At 34.8% G+C, this 16,613-nt stretch overlaps 1 protein-coding gene across 4 annotated transcripts in view; it reads left to right on the top strand.

The window, feature by feature from the left end:
• Positions 1-16,613, top strand: part of dock1 (dedicator of cytokinesis 1) — a 245,850-nt gene that overhangs the window by 19,865 nt on the left and 209,372 nt on the right. For 2 of the 4 annotated variants that reach the window (XM_051913758.1, XM_051913756.1), the window contains exons 2-6: positions 12,139-12,222; positions 13,374-13,414; positions 13,540-13,595; positions 15,347-15,443; positions 16,285-16,433. In XM_051913758.1, coding sequence (XP_051769718.1) covers positions 12,139-12,222; positions 13,374-13,414; positions 13,540-13,595; positions 15,347-15,443; positions 16,285-16,433 — 427 coding nt within the window. Of the gene's footprint in view, positions 1-12,138; positions 12,223-13,373; positions 13,415-13,539; positions 13,596-15,346; positions 15,444-16,272; positions 16,434-16,613 lie in introns of all 4 variants that reach the window. The other 2 variants (XM_051913757.1, XM_051913754.1) reach the window with 1 other exon arrangement.

Below are 16,613 nucleotides of genomic sequence, written 5' to 3'. Positions count from 1 at the left end.
CTTGCGGTACTCCACACTGAACTTGTGATCGGTATGACATCTTTCTGCTACAAACTGATAACAGGTCAGATAAGTATGATTTGAACCATGCCAATGCAATTCCACTAATGCCAACATAATTTTCGAGTCTATTAAAGAGAATGTTGTGGTCGATAGTCATGCAGCACTAAGATCCAGTAACACTAATAAATAGATGCAACCACGATCTAATGATGAGAGCAAATCATTTGTAACTCAGTCTCAGTACTATGGTACGGTCTTAAATCCTGACTGGAAATCCTCACAGATACCATTTCTTTCTAAAAAAAAAAAAATTAACATACTTGTGATGTTACTGCCTTTCCTAGTATTTTTGACAGAAAAGGTAGATTCGAGATCAGCCTGTAATTGACTAATTCTCTACGATCAAATTGTGGTTTTGTAATAAGAGGTTTAATAATAGCCAGCTTAAAAGTTTTCTGTGTCCTAGTGACTAAGATGAATTAATGATATTAAGAAGAGGATCTATGACCTCTGGAAGCATCTCTTTCTGTAGCTTAGTTGGTATATAGTCTAACATACATGTTGTTGATTTAGATGATTTAACGAGTTTAGACAATTCTTCCTCTCCTATAGCAACGAATGAATGGAATTTTGCATTTTACACTAAAATAAGACAAAAGCCCAGTTTCACAGACAGGGGTTAGCCTAAACCAGGATTAGGCCTTAGTTCAGTTAGGGTATTTAAGTAGCTTTTATAAACGTTCACTAGAAAAAACAAAAAAACAAAAAACATTACTGGTGTACATCTTAAGACAAAACACTGGCACTGACATATTTTAAGATATGAGGGAAAATGTAAGCGAGGGGTTGAAAAAGTAAGAGAGATTGGTGGCATTTTATTGTCCACTAATCAAAAAATGTAAGAAAAGGTGCACTATTTGATGAGCAAGCGTAAACCTTTCGTATTAGCAATAATACTTTTGAACTCTTTCCTATGTTTTGGTATATGCATTAGTGAAACCAATAATTTTGCTCTGCAAATACTGAGCTATCAGGAACCAATGTTATCGCTCTGCTGGTGTTATTAGCGTGGGCGTTTGCTGCTGTCTCTCCCCTCTACATTATACCCACAATCCTCTCTGCCTCAATAGCAGTGACCCTCTTGTTCCGGGAGATTCCTGCTGTTTCTCACCTCCGCTGACCTTCTCCTCACTCATCTCATTATCCTCGGCCCACACTGAAACCTGCGGACTATGACACAATCTATAGCCGCAGTGTCTGATACGTGAAACACTGTAACTGCAGTATAAAGATGTGGCTAATTGCGTGTCTCCGCTTTAAAAGGAATCGATAAGAATGGCAAATGGTATTTTGAGATAATGGATGTTTTCTGCTTGACTGTGATTTGAGACTGTTTTCACACTTGTTTCGATTACATGGTTCGATTCAGCCATTCTTCGTCTCTTGTGTCTCTTTACATTGTATTTGTGGTGGGTGGTGTGACACAAATCACCATATAAGTAATAATTTCACTGTAACGATGTCCTGATGTCCTGATATAGCTGTTTTTGATAGAAATTCAGCCCAGAAATGTTTTATATATTGCACAACCTATTTATTTATTTATATTATCTATTTAATTTGGTATTAATTTAAATGTTTCTATTTACATTTATTTGTATTTAAATGAATTTTATTAATTAATTTTAATGAATCTAAATAGATTTCTTAATTTGTTTTAATTTAATTTTATTGTTTTATCTGAATAAATTTTTTAAAGGTTAGTTCACTCACAAATGAAAATTCTGTCATCATTTCCTCACCCTCATGTCGTTCCAAACATGTAAGACTTTCGTTAATCTTTGGAACACAAATGAAGATATTTTTGATAAATTTCTGCCCCTCCATTGACAGTCTACACAACTGACACTTTGACACTTCATAAAGTGATCGTAAAACTAATCCATATGAATTGAGTGGTTTTAATCCAAATTTTCCGAAAAGTCTCGATTGCTTATGATGAACAGATTGAATTTAGGCTTTTATTCGTTTTATTTGACTGTACTGGTTATTTATTTCATTTGTCTGTAATGTGATGTATACATTAATGTAGAAAATAGATTTTACTGTATTATAGAATAATTACCCATGCTGTAATTTAGATTGGCTAGTGTGATTTGAGTCTGATGAACAGTCGAGTGTGAACTCAGTACATTTCCTACACGTGTTCTTGACTCAATTATGGTAATTCTTAAAACAGTCTGGAACAATTAATTTCCCATTATTAAATTTAAGACCTGCAGAAGTGCAAGTGTAGTCGGCCAATTAAAATGAAGCAATTAGACAGCAGAACTCTAGGTGTGATTGCATCGCGGGCACTAACCCCCTGGTGCTGCAGCCCGGCCGTGTGTGTGTGTGTGTGTGTGTGTGTGTGTGTGTGTGTGTTGATGATGATGATGAACGGAATGGATCTGACCCGGTTCAGTTTGGACATGACAGAAACAGGCTCTGGGTCAGATTCTTGGGCAGGGTTTCAGCATTGCCTCTTGCTGAAAACAAGATAATTAGTGGAAGTTTGCCTCCCTTCACAATTGTCCTCCCATCAGAATAATGTGGAGAGTCTAATGAAGATCTTTAGATCAGCCGTTGGACTTTGGAAATGTGTCTGGTTTATAATTAGTGTGATATGAAGCGCGTGTTATGTTAAACAGTCATGGACAGGTAGTAGAAAAAAATGAAGCATATAATAAAAGTTATATTTACTCTATTGGTTATGAAAACAGGAAGTTCACGAATAGTTGAAGTTGGTTTGTTGATGAATGTTAATGCTGTTGCATAAAAAGCAGATGTTTTTTTTTTTTTTGGTTCTTAGGATTGGAAAATGTTTGCCGGGTTTTAAAAGCTGCTTGAAATGAACTTTTTAAACTCTTATAATAGAACAAATGGAAACAATAGCAAAGATATTAGCTTACAAAACTCGCTGGCCAAGTCAATGAAAAGAAATAACAGTGCCTGAAATGCACGTCTGAAAATGATGCCTCATATGCATTGATTTATTTGGGTGGTGAGCAGTGCTTGTTGACACAGACAAATATATACAGTATGTTTGCATAAAAAAAAAAAAAATAGTATTTTTGAAATGTATATTTCTGTCAAAATGCACAGGACATGCAAACACTGAACAAATGCAAATGGTGATTGATTAAAACAATGCAAGATTAATATTTTCATGTACATATAAATGTACACTGACTTTTTTTCTTTTTTTTTTTTTGCAAACTGAGTTTATTATTTGAAGCCATAAATGTATTTTTAAGATGAATGTCGGTGTGTTTCCCATATGACTAGTTGATTTAACAGGTCTAAAGGAAGATTTTATTAGATCTTTTATTAGTTTCCAAAATAGTTTTTCATTTCATTTTTTTATTATTTTTATTTTATTTTATTTTATTTTATTATACAGAAGTTGAATTCTCACCTGTATATTGCAGCTAATTATTGTAAGGGAATTTCCAACATAATGAATATGGAACTTGCTACAATTATTAAAATGATGCCCATTAGTCACAATCCTGCTCTGAATATCAGGTCATATTACTCATGTTCTGTTGTTCTCAATGTTTTATTTTATCTTGTTTTTATGTAGCTTCAGCTTCATATTGCAGGCTTGTTTCTACCTGTTGGTTGAATGTATAAACTGCATAGTACTGTAGACAAACTGTCTCAACATGATGATATCTCATCTCTTCATCAGCCTCTTTTTCCACGTTCCCTCTTTCTGCGGCATAACTCCAGCATGTCTCTCTCTCTCTCTCTCTCTCTCTCTCTCTCTCTCTCTCTCTCTCTCTCTCTCTCTCTCTCTCTCGTGTCTCTGGCTGTGTTATGCATAGCATACTACCATACTACTCATACTAGTTCTGCAGTATGCATTAAAGGGTTAGTTCACCCAAAAATTCTGTCATTAATTACTCACCCTCATGTCGTTCCACACCCGTAAGACCTTCGTTCATCTTCCAAACACAAATTAAGATATTTTTGATAAAATACGATGGCTCAGTGAGGCTTCCATTGACAGCAAGATAATCAACACTTTCAGATGCCCAGAAAGCTACTAAAGACATATTTAAAACAGTTCATGTGACTACAGTGGTTCAGCCTTAATTTTATGAAGCAACGAGAATAATTTTTGTGTGCCAAAATAACAAAATAATGACTTTATTCAACAATATCTAGTGATGGGCGATTTCAAAACACTGCTTCATGAAGCTTTGAAGCTTTACGAATCTTTTGTTTCGAATCAGTGATTCGGAGCATGTATCAAACTGCCAAAGACACGCCATCCAGTGGTGAACCATTGAAATTTCGAAACACTTATGACATAACGAAGCCTCGTTTACGGAAATCACGTGACTTTGGCAGTTTGATACGCGCTCCGAACCACTGATTCGAAGCAAAAGATTCGTAAAGCTTCTAAGCTTTCTGTGCCTCTGAAAGTATTAATTATCTTGCTGCCAATGGAGGCCTCACTAAGCCATTGGATTTTATCAAAAAAATCTTAATTTGTGTTCCGAAGATGAACGAATCCCATTATTAATGACAGAATTTTCAATTTTTTGGGTGAACTAACCCTTTAATTTTCTGTGTATGGAAAAACCAGTTAAAGGACAGGTTCACTTTAAAATGAAAATGACCCCAAGCTTTACTCACCCTCAAGGTGTATATGATTTTCTTGTTTCTGATGAACACAATCTGAGTTATATTATTAAATATCCTGACATGTCCAAGCTTTATAATGGCAGTGAAAGGGGGCAATGATTTTGATCCATCCATCATAAATGTACTCCACACGGCTCCGGATGGTTAATAAAGGCCTTCTAAAGTGAAGCGATGCGTTTGTAAGAAAAATATCCGTATTTAACAAGTTCTAAGGTAAAATATCTAGCTTCCGCCAGACCGCTTGAGAGTGAGTAAATCTTAGGGTAATTTTAATTTTAAAGTGAACTAATCCTTTAACCTACTACTTTTGCCAAGATGTAGAGTATACTGTATAACCAGAGCACCCTGCATGAAATACTATGTCCCACAATGCAGTCTCTCTTTGTTTATGTCTGTACCCACCCTTCCAATAAAACACAGAAATATTTAACCTACATGTTAAATTCCAGGTTAATTGTAGCTGGCTCAGCCTCGACGCCAGCGTGGGTAAACATGAGCATCTGTGATCTGTAATTTGTGATTTCTGGCTCTCTTAAATTGGGAGACTTTTGTGTCTGCTGACAACAAATGAACGTGATCAGAACGCTTTCTCTGTACAAACCCCAATTAAGCCTCGATACAGGAAAAGAAGCTCATGGTGTTTTTCCTCATTCCATTCGATGCAGTGCAGGACTTGTAAGCACATGTTAGTGTCTGTGTGAACGCCCGTGTGGTATGTGTACTGTAGATGTTTATTTTTTTGAGTAGCATTTTGTATTTTTAGCTCCTGACAGTAAGGTCATATATAGTTTGATGTGGTCACAGTGACAGCGTTGTGTCTTACTTGTGATTGTGTATATGAGAACAACAACTTGGTCTCTGCTTTAGACGGCTCGTCCTTGAATGCATATTGCACACAAAAACAGCAAATGCTTTTCCAAACTAGCGAAATATGATCTGAGTTACTGAGGAAGAAGTAATTGTTAGATTTGACAGTTTTGTGAGGATTATTGCATTAAATCTTTGAAAATTACTAAGCAGAATTATGTTGTGTAATTAATACTGATTAATTACCAATCAGTTATCATATCACAAAAGTACTGGGGTAAAAGTTTATAGTTCGGATATAAACACTGATGTCTACGATAGCGATTAAAATAGAGGAAATCACATTTTCAAAGTAACTTGGTGCTTCAAATAATGATTGTATCAATTACATCGTTACGCCACCAGGTGGCGACAAGTTACTTAATGTTTGTCTGTTTTAGTCACCCTGCTTTTATGCGCATTTTGAAGTATTGCATCAGAAACGAGTGATGGAAATGCCAAATTTCGGGAAAACAATCCCTTAATTTGCAAAAAAGTTTTTACACTCGCTTGAGGTGGTTTTTAACTTGTGCAAAAAAGAGCTAATGCGAATAATGGGAGATGGAAACGCATTTGCTGAAAAAATTCTGACATAGCGGACATTAAACCCACATGACTAATCGGCTGTTTCCACTGATGGTGCTTTATTTACTGTTGGTTACTAGGTTACCAATACCACTGTCATCCGCTCAAACAACTTTTCTTTCTTTCTTTCTTTTTCTTTCTTTCTTTCTTTCTTTCTTTCTTTCTTTTTATTTTTTTTTATTTTTATTTTTTATGAACTTTGAAAAGATTTGCTTCACTTTGAATCATTCGTTCAAGAGATTCATTCAAAAACACTCATCCAGTAATGAATCAAGTGAAGTATTTAGAGTCATTGAATCATTCATTCAACCCGATTTTTAAAATAATTCATTCAGATTAATTAAATATTTTAAATAGACTGCAGCAATTAACTTTTTGTCAGAACCTCTAGTAAATTATTTTTAGTTGTCTTGTTCAGAATCATGGGAGAATTATGATCATTTGAAAACAAACGAACAAAAAAACAATATGATTCTCATTTTATCCAGCATAATTTTAAATCAGAATATATATATATATATATAATATATCAGTCTCTCCAGGATTTCGCGATTCTGCGATCGCGGAATTTATCGCAAAATCAAGTAAACTCCGCAGTAATCGGAGGATCTTGCATTTTTTCTTAATTGCCTCAGATTTTCCACAGATTTTGGGCTTAGACACAAGTACAGGTCTCTGCAGGACATTAACGATTGATGGGCGAGGCCATAAACAGAGGGGCGTTTTTGAGAGCGTTACCTGATTTGCCCACGTCAGAGTGTGGTAGGGTTTAGGGGCGGGGTCGGGTGAAGGGGATCATTTTTATTGCATGATATATAAACACCCACCAGTTTGAAAACACACACAAATACAGAATCGCCCACTTTTGTTCCGCAGAGACCTCATACTCCTTAGACACGTCCCGTGACGTCATCGCAACATGCATTAGTTAAGTCGTTTGAGCTGCGCAGCTCGGACCAATAATAGACAGCGTGTCGCGACTGTGGGCACTGTTTGATCTGATATGATATATCTGATATTTGATCTGATATCTGTGGTTTAACAGAGAATTCTGCGACGAATTTAACCTAAATGCTTCTCACAAGATTTCACAGCGATGTTATTAATTCAAGAGGTTTCTTCCCAGCGCACATGTAATCTGGAAACCACGAGAAACACTGTGACACTAACAGAAATAACTTGTGGCAGAAATGGTCTAATGTTTTCGAGTGCTTTTAAGTGCTTCACACAACTTTTCCCAGCACTTCAAAGCTTTAAATATTGCCCAGTTTGAATGTTATTTTTAATGTGATGTTCAAAACATTATTTGTTCATACTTCATAGTTTGTCCCTATTTGTAAAACTAAAGGTTTCATGATGTAGGAAAGCACTTATTTATAAATAAAAAATAATAAATTACCACTGTAGTAGATGCTGCAGAGGAGCACTTATTGGCTTATTAGCCATTTCTACACCCTAGTATATATTTTTAATATTTATTAATAATAAAATAAAAGTTAATAGGCTATTATCTGTATCTCAACTCAAGCTCAGTGCTTTTCTGTCTGTCCTCACAGCACTGCCAAATAAGGGGCTGGTGCTACCTTAGAACTTAAAGGGTTAGTTAACCCAAAAATGAAAATTCTGTCATTAATTACTCACCCTCATGTTGTTCCACAACCGTAAGACCTTCGTTTATCTTCGGAACACAAATTAAGATATTTTTGATAAAATCCGATGGCTCTATTGACAGCAGGTTAATTAACACTTTCAGATGGCCAGAAAGCTACTAAAGACATATTTAAAACAGTTCATGTGACTGCAGTGGTTCAACCTTAATGTTATGAAGCAACTAGAATACTTTTCGTGTGGCAAAAAAAAAAAAAAAAAAAAACGACTGTATTCAACAATATCTAGTGATGGGCGATTTCAAAACACTGGACTGATTATTTATATATTAATATGCAAATTCTTTTTATTTTATTTTTTATTTTATATATTTTTAATTTTTACTTTTATATTTATTTTATTTTATTTTACGATACTACAGTGTTGTGGTTAGCTGTTAGCATGTTGTCTGATGTGCTCTAGATATGGCCCATGATCCTCCTCCAGTTGTAGGTTAATTGGTTGGGATTCAGTCAGATGAAAACCTGTAGGTTCAATTATTTGTAAAAGTAATAGCACAGGTATCGTTCATGTCCGTAGCACAGATGCCTCGGGGTGAGTTACACAATGAAGTTTAATGCTTAGGTTTCAAGGTTTGTACAAACACTGCTAATAAACTGCAAGATGGACCAGACTTTATAGCGACACTGAAATGTCTGGCTAAGTGAGACAATAAAATCCTTTATTACACTTCTAGGCCTCAAAGAGAAGCTGTCGACCTCAAAGTTATGTTATAAAACCCTTCCTGGCTCACTGCGCTGCTCTCATTACAAGAAATTGATAGATGTTTTGCTCGAGCACCTTCGTTATGTCATCCGTTCTGTTAGAAATTCATTTCTGATGTTCAACTTCTGCCTTATTCTCGCCGTCTTTTGATTCCAAGTGTCTTTTTCTCCTCCACCGAAGTATTCCTGCTCTCTATGCTATGGGCGGCTCACGCAACCTGGCTGTAATGGCCAGTTATTTTCCGACTGGAGTTATTCCTCATCACCTGCGGCCAGATATCTGAGATTATTTTATGATTCCTTTTGTGCGCTTTTGACTCTGTCAGTCAGTGACTTCAATAGAGTCGTTCTCAGCTCATTCCCTGTCGTTATGAAGCACTTTACAGATAACGGCATGTGAAAATGCCCCTGCTTTAGCCCTCAGGACAGTTTTCAGAAGTGTTTCTGCGGGTCTGTAGTTTAGATACTCATTTGGAGGGCAGGCGAATGACTTCCCCTCTCTCGCTGATGCAGCTGGTGTCTGCGTACGGCTCAATGGGCTTCATTCACTCAGAGCCAGAGTGGAAGAGAGGCGACTGAGGCGTCTGCTTTCTCTCTCAGGGCATGGACGCCTCTAGGGACCTGAACTTCCTGTCAAAGTCTCTCACACACGGGTCATCTCATGCTGCACTGATCCTCTTTGTGTCTCTCCCTTCCTCTCTTGTGCTCTCGGTTTACTCTTCTTCCTTCAGCTCTGATCCAAAACCTAGGGAGCTACACAGCTAAGCAATGCTTGTATCAAATTGCATCACATTATTTATATAATTTGCTCAATTGTTTATCTCAGTAGCCTCAGGATGCATGTGTTTATATAAAAAAATGCATAAATAAATAAAATGCAAAAAATAAATATTTAAAAACTCTCTCTCTCTCTCTCTAATATATATATATATATTATTATATATATATATATATATATATATATATATATATATATATATATATATATATATATATATATATATATATATATATTTGTTACAAAAGATTTCTATTTTAAATAAATGCTGATATTTTTTTACTTTTTATTCATCAAAGAATCCTGAAAAAGTATCACAGGTTATAAAATATTAAGCAGCACAACTGTTTCCAACATTGATAATAAATCAGCATATTACAATGATTTCTGAAGGATCATGTGACACTGAAGACTGGAGTAATGATGCTGACAATTCAGCTTTGCATCACAGAAATAAATTATATTTTAAAGTATATTAAAATAGAAAACCATAATTTTAAATTGTAATAATATTTCACAATATTATTGTTTTTTTCTGTATTTCTGTATGTATAGATAAAATAAAAATGTATATAAAATATATATAAAAAAATATTTTATGTAAATTTTTATTTTATCTACACACTCTCTGTAGTGTCAGGATGCTTTTATTTTATTAACATATTTGTACATATTTACCTTATCTTATTAGCATTTTATTTCTTTCTTTTTTTTGCTTACTTGGTTATCCCAAAATATTTATTTTATTTTATTTTATTTTATTTTATTTTTTATTTTTTGTAATTTTTAATTTAATTTATTTTATTTTGTATTTATTTATTTTAATTTTAATTTGTTTTTTTTTATTTTAATTTACATTTTTTATTTTTATTTTTATTTTTATGTTTTTGTTTTTATTTTATTCACTGACTTGCTAATTCCAGTAGCTTCAGGATAGTTTTTATTTCATTAACTTTTTTTTTTAATTATTATTTTTTAAATATTTTTCTTTTTACATTTTTATTTATTTTTTTAATTTTTTTATTTACTCTATTTCACATTGTAAGGTTTTCTTGTATAATAAAAAAACCTGTAGCAGTTATGCGATATTGTGATTAGCCACCTGGTAGCCAGGCTTTGAAATTCCAGTCACAGCAGTCTGAGCTGAGCTAATGTAATCATTTGTGTTTATGTGTGCATTTCCATGAGTGTGTGTTAGAGAGCAAGATGTCATCTGGTAGAATGTTCTTCCTACTGAGATAGCTGTATCTGTGGCAGTTTATGCACATTAGAGGCATGCTACATATTGTCAACCATTATCTTTACCTCTTTACCATTTATCTTTACTTCTCTAGCCCTCAGTACTGTTGTGGAAGTGTCTCTCAGTGTATTGTTTGTTGTGTGTGTAATTGGATTGGCTTTTTGTGGGGATATCAGAATGGCAGCATATGGGATTTGATATGCGGATTTGGTTGTCTGTCTGAATGCTTCTGTGTGCGAAGGAGTGTACAGCTCATGTGTTTTTGAAGTTTGTCTGACTCTTTTGGGACGTCGCTTTATGTATATAGTCAGCAATATACAGTGTAAATATTGAATGTGTATAATTAAAGCTCTGTTAGATGGAGAGAAGTGTTCAGTGCATATGCACTGGGGGGGGGGGGGGGGGGGGAAATATATATATATATATATGTTTTAAAATAACTGTTTTCTATTTTAATATATTGTAAAATGTAATTTTTTTCCCTGTGATCAAAGCTGAATTTTCAGCATCATTACTCCAGTCTTCAGTGTCACATGGTCCTTCAGAAATCTTAAATTATAAAAAATAAAGGCCAATTCAAAATATGAATAAATACTACAACAGTAGCTCTTTGTATAGCAGCAATATCATTGTTGATATATTAATAGTGGCAGTTGTTTTCGTGTGTTTATCTGGCTTTTTTGAATAGTTTAGAAACTTTATGATTATTGGATTGAATGCATATAATTGCAGGTACATGTTGAGTGTCTCTCTGACTTGCCATTCAAAAGGACGTGCATTGAAATATTTTAGTCATGTTGGGCTGCAGAGGTGTTTCATTTAGATTTATGTAAAAAAGAACAATGGAGGGAGAGAGACTACAAAGAGAAATGATGTGTGTGTGTTTTCAAAAGGCCCACGGTTAGAATGTTCCGTAATTACTCTCTCTGCTGAGAGACTCTGAGCTGGCAGAGAGAAGGACAGAGAAACAGCATGTGTGAGAATGAAGGTGAGAGTGTTGACAGAAAAATAGAGACCGTCTGTGTGTAATTAACCCTCACAGGTCTCACTCTCTATCTGTCGCTCTCTTCTCGTCCTCTGCTGTCTCTCTGTCACTGGGGTTATGTGGCCGTTCAGGGTCGCTGAGAAACACCGCTGCACATATCACCGCATGAACGCCACCGCTGCTTCTCCTGCCCGACAGATGAACATGCCAGTAACACTTGACTCTAGTAAACACATGAGTGTATCTCTCTCTGTCAGAGACATTACACACTTCCTGAAGGAAATACCAGTGTTTGCAGAACAGCAGTTCTGTTTTAATATTGATGTCGATGTTTATGTTGAAGCCCCAAAATGCCAAACAAGCACCATTAAAGTATCATCTATACAAAATGAAAGTTATTAACTAAAAGTCTTCATATAAAAACTTTCAAAAACTGAATTCATGTCAAACCTTTTTCATGCTTTTAGGTGCTTGTATGTCAAATTCAAGCCGGTGTTTATTATTGAGCTGCTGTTGTTTGTTGTGTGGTTAGTTATTGCATTACTGCATCATCTATAACCCTCAGCTTCACACACACACACCAGAAATTGATGCCATGTGTCTCAGTACAGTGTTTTATGTTCTTTGTCCCCAGCCATCTATAACTATGACGCTCGCAGTGATGAAGAGCTTTCCTTACAGATCGGGGACACTGTACACATTCTGGAGACTTATGAAGGTGAGACACACTTGCACACGACACACACACGCGCACACAACATGCATGCACACACACACAAACACACACACACACATACACACACACACAAATACACACACACACCTTATGTTGTAGATGTGACGCCGTAAAGCATCAAAATAAAAAGTGGATAATTATTTTAAAATATTATATTAACTGCATTCATCAAGCTCTACCATTCAACCCTTTACAAAAGCTATTTTAAGAAAAAAACTGATCAAAACTGATGGATTTAAATTATAGGAAAAGGTATTTATCATTAACCGCAAACCAAAATGTGGTCCTAGACAAGCCGCTACTGAACGTTAACTTAGGCAAAATCTGACACCCACTTACCATTTTTTTTTATTTTTTTTTATTTTATTTTATTTTTATTTTATTTTATTTTTTATTTATTATTTTATTTTTATTTATTTTATTTTGATTCTTTTATTTTATTTTATTATTATTTTTGCAGACATTTATTTTATTATTTTATGTCATTTATTTTATTATTTTATTTTGATAGTCTTTATTTTATTTTGATAGTCTTTATTTTATTTTATTTTATTTTATTTTGATTGTGTGTCTTTTTTTTTTTTTTTTATATTTATATAAATTTTTGGGGAAAATTACAAAATCACAATCATAGCTTTTAATTGTATTCGTTTCAAAGTTGCAAAAATGAAAGAACGAATCAATATTTAATTTGCCCTTGACATTTTCTGAGCTCATTTACCTCTGTGATCATTTGCTAAAGAAGAACAACATCTCCTTGTACTATTTTATTATTTTGATGAGTTTCACACACTATTTTGAACCCCTGTGTAAAGTGCGTCCTGTTGCCCATCCATTTCAGTCACCTCTCACCATTTTAAGACCTTTACGGTCAGATATGTCCTGATCAGATCTTTCCTCTTCCCTCCAGAACAACCTCTCTCCGATGTCAGTAATACACACTTTAGTCTTGAATGATTTGTTCATAGCTTGCAGACATGCCCGCTGCCTCACTTTATATCTCCAGGAGATTTATGAAACATGTCTTTGATAATCTCAGAATATTGTTTTCTAGAGAGACACAGTGGCGTCTCACTGTAATCTAATTGTTGGTATTTCCATCTGACTGCTGTGATATTTCTTGCTCTTCTCAGGATGGTATCGAGGGTATCGGCTGAGGAGAAAATCGAAGAAGGTGAGTTACTGTATGAAAAGGTTCCAGAGTACAGTTAGCTTCCATGTTTAATAAAATCATTCAGCAGACCTCAACTTGAATTTTTCCTTTGTTTGGTATTTTCTAATGTGTTCTCCTGTGTACAGGGTGTGTTTCCAGCTTGTTACATACATCTGAAGGAGGCCACGGTTGAAGGCAGTGGGTCAGTATGTTCATTTAGATTTCCTGACAGTTTGTAGTTTTCTGAATAAAAAAAAAAGCGAACTTTTCACAAACCAACTCATTTGGGCCAGATCGCAAAACAGCGTTGCTTGTCTCCTTCATGGAGAAGGCAATCTCATGATTTGTTTTTCGATGGGGAAAAATGTTGAATATAAGGGGCCGTTTACACGACACCGTTTTCAACTAAAAATGGAAAACTTTTTATGCGTTTTGGCTGTTCATTTACATGACAATGCCGTTTTGGGGTACTGAAAACGCAAACTTTTGAAAGTGCAAGTTTTTAAAAATGATACCATTATTGTCTCTGTGTAAACTACAAAAATGCAAATTTGTGAAAACGCTGACGTCATGCACATGCATATTACATGTTCAAACTATAAAACTAAATTACAGTTTCTTAGTCTAATTAAAAATATATTTACCCATATGTCTTTGTACTGCATATTTACAGTATTGTTCAATTAACATATTAGCTTATTAAAACATTGAGAGTCATGTCTCCCTTGTGCTTGTGAAGTATAGCTTTCTGCTCACTTGTGAGTCTTTTTATTTTATTTTATTTTTTATTTATTTATTTATTCATTTTTATTTATTTTTATTTTTTTATTTATTTTTAATAATTTTATATATATATATATATATATATATATATTTTTTTTTTTTTTTGTATTTTTATTTTATATTTTATTTTATTTTAATGGTATTATTATATTTTAAATAATTTTATTTTCTCTTTATTTTTTATATTTATTTAATGTTGATTGCTAAAAAAATACAAATTCAAATGGTTTTAAAAAGTATTCTATGCAAAAATGGCAAACCTCATATAAAATTAACAGAAAATAAATCAACTCTTATAATATTAAATTTGTCCTTAACATTTTCTGAAAGTCAAGTACCACCTCTCAGTGAGCAATAGCTGAATAAGAAAAAAAATCTATTATATATTATATTATATTATTTAATTTATTTTTAAGAGTTTCACATATTATTTTGTACCCTATTAATGTAAAGTGCCATAAACTCCTTGTCTCACCATTTTAAGACCTTTACACACACAGATAGTTCTAGATCTTGTGAGTCTCTGTGATGTTTAAGATGCTGTATTTGAAGGCAGTTTTCTATGTAGACAGTAGGCAGGCAGCTTACTATGTTTTGGAACATACTCACATTAAACGTTACACTCCTTTGCTGCATCTGAAGATCATGTTACTTCTGTTATTGGTCTGATTATATCACCGTTGGTCACGGAGTCCAGCCTCAGTACGGTTAACAACATCCTTCCCATAGACGTCTTACTAAAACAAGTTAGCGCTCCAACAGCCCAGTGCCAGCCTAATAGGAGATTTTAGAGTCCGAAATGGATTTTCGAGTGTGTTTCAGGAATATAATACGCATGAGTGAGTGTTGGGATGTGTGTGTGTGTGTGTGAGAGAGTAATTGGAATCGAGAGAAAAGCCCAGCTCAGATTTCATAACAGCTGTTTTGATGACTGATGCTGGTAATTAGTTTTCATTGGTATGAAGGGATCTGAATGACTCAGGGACCTCAGAAGCCTGTATTAAGCTGGAATTACTGACGTGAATAGAGTGAGATGCAGTTAAACAGCCTATTGTTTCCCACACAAGTGATATTCTTTGAAAAACTCCTTCACTTTATTGTGCTGCCTATGTTTATGCTATTTTTTTTTTTCTCTGTTTTGCACACTTTTTCCTTTCTGACGGTCCTTAGACAAAAGGAGACGGTCATTCCTACTGAGCTTCCTCTGGTTCATGAGGTCACGACTACACTGCGAGAATGGGCGGCGATATGGAGGGACCTATATGTGGTAACTCTGCATTTTGAAATTTATCTCAAGATGTGGTATTATATCCCAAAACTTGCATACTCTTCCTCTACACACTTAAAATTATGCATTTTTCCATTACACACAGAGTTTTAACCTGTTTTTTCACCACAAAATTAGCGTTGGATGCTGGCATGGTGTTAAAACAAACAAACAAAAAAGTATGGATGTGTAGTATAAATGCAATCTGGCTATGATGGCATTGTCATGTGATCTGTGATGTCAGTTGCATCACTTCTCCACTAGTTACAAATCTCCTCCCATGACCTCATCGGATGCACACTTCAAAATCTTGGGATAATTACTAATCTGGTTATTTTTAGCAACTTTTTATGAAAACTGTTGGACATTCTACTCATTTAACATACTGCTTTTGCATACTAAAGTGTATAATAGGGAAATACGCATTTTCAGACATGGAGATCAACATCACTGCATACTCATAGTCATCACTGACATCATCAATTTAGCGACACAACATTTTGATGACAAACACGTCACTGTTCATAGCGCAAACATTCATCTGCTGTGACACACTGCAACATTGCAATTTTCTTTAATAAATCTGATCTCCTTCGCCTCAGGCGTGATGTTGAAAAACTGATGTACAAATTAAAAATTAAAGTTTGTTTTTTATATTTTCCAAAAAGAGTCTCATTGACAGTTTGTAAACCCTTTAAATTGCATAAGTAAGCAATATGACACTCTGGGGCTGTTTGTCTGCAGTGATTAGGAGCCTCGCGCCTTTACGCCACAGCATGAGCTTTGACAAATTAATTAACACGCATTGCAGGGTTTTAAACAGACTTAGTGTTTCCAACAGGGCGACAAGCGTGAGATGTTCAACACGGTCCGAGACATGATCTATGACTTGATTGAGTGGCGCTCCCAGATCCTGTCCGGCACGCTCCCGCAGGACGAGATGTCGGAGCTCAAACAGAAAGTCACCTCCAAGATGGACTACGGGAACAAGTATGAACACACACACACACGAACACAAGCTGCTGAGTCATTCTGATTGGGTTATGTTAGAACTGGGAGCTCATGAGATGGAAGTCACGACTGCAGTCCGTTACATAAAATCAAAATTTTAATGAGAGCGTTGTATTGCTCTTCATTTTTATCCAGGGTCTGTTTTTGCTTTGAAGGGTC

Source organism: Ctenopharyngodon idella, chromosome 12 (genome assembly GCF_019924925.1).
Source record: "Ctenopharyngodon idella isolate HZGC_01 chromosome 12, HZGC01, whole genome shotgun sequence".
Taxonomy (NCBI): Eukaryota; Metazoa; Chordata; class Actinopteri; order Cypriniformes; family Xenocyprididae; genus Ctenopharyngodon; species Ctenopharyngodon idella.
The sequence above is the reverse complement of the archived record's forward strand: the minus strand, read 5'-3'. Positions and strand labels throughout refer to the sequence as shown.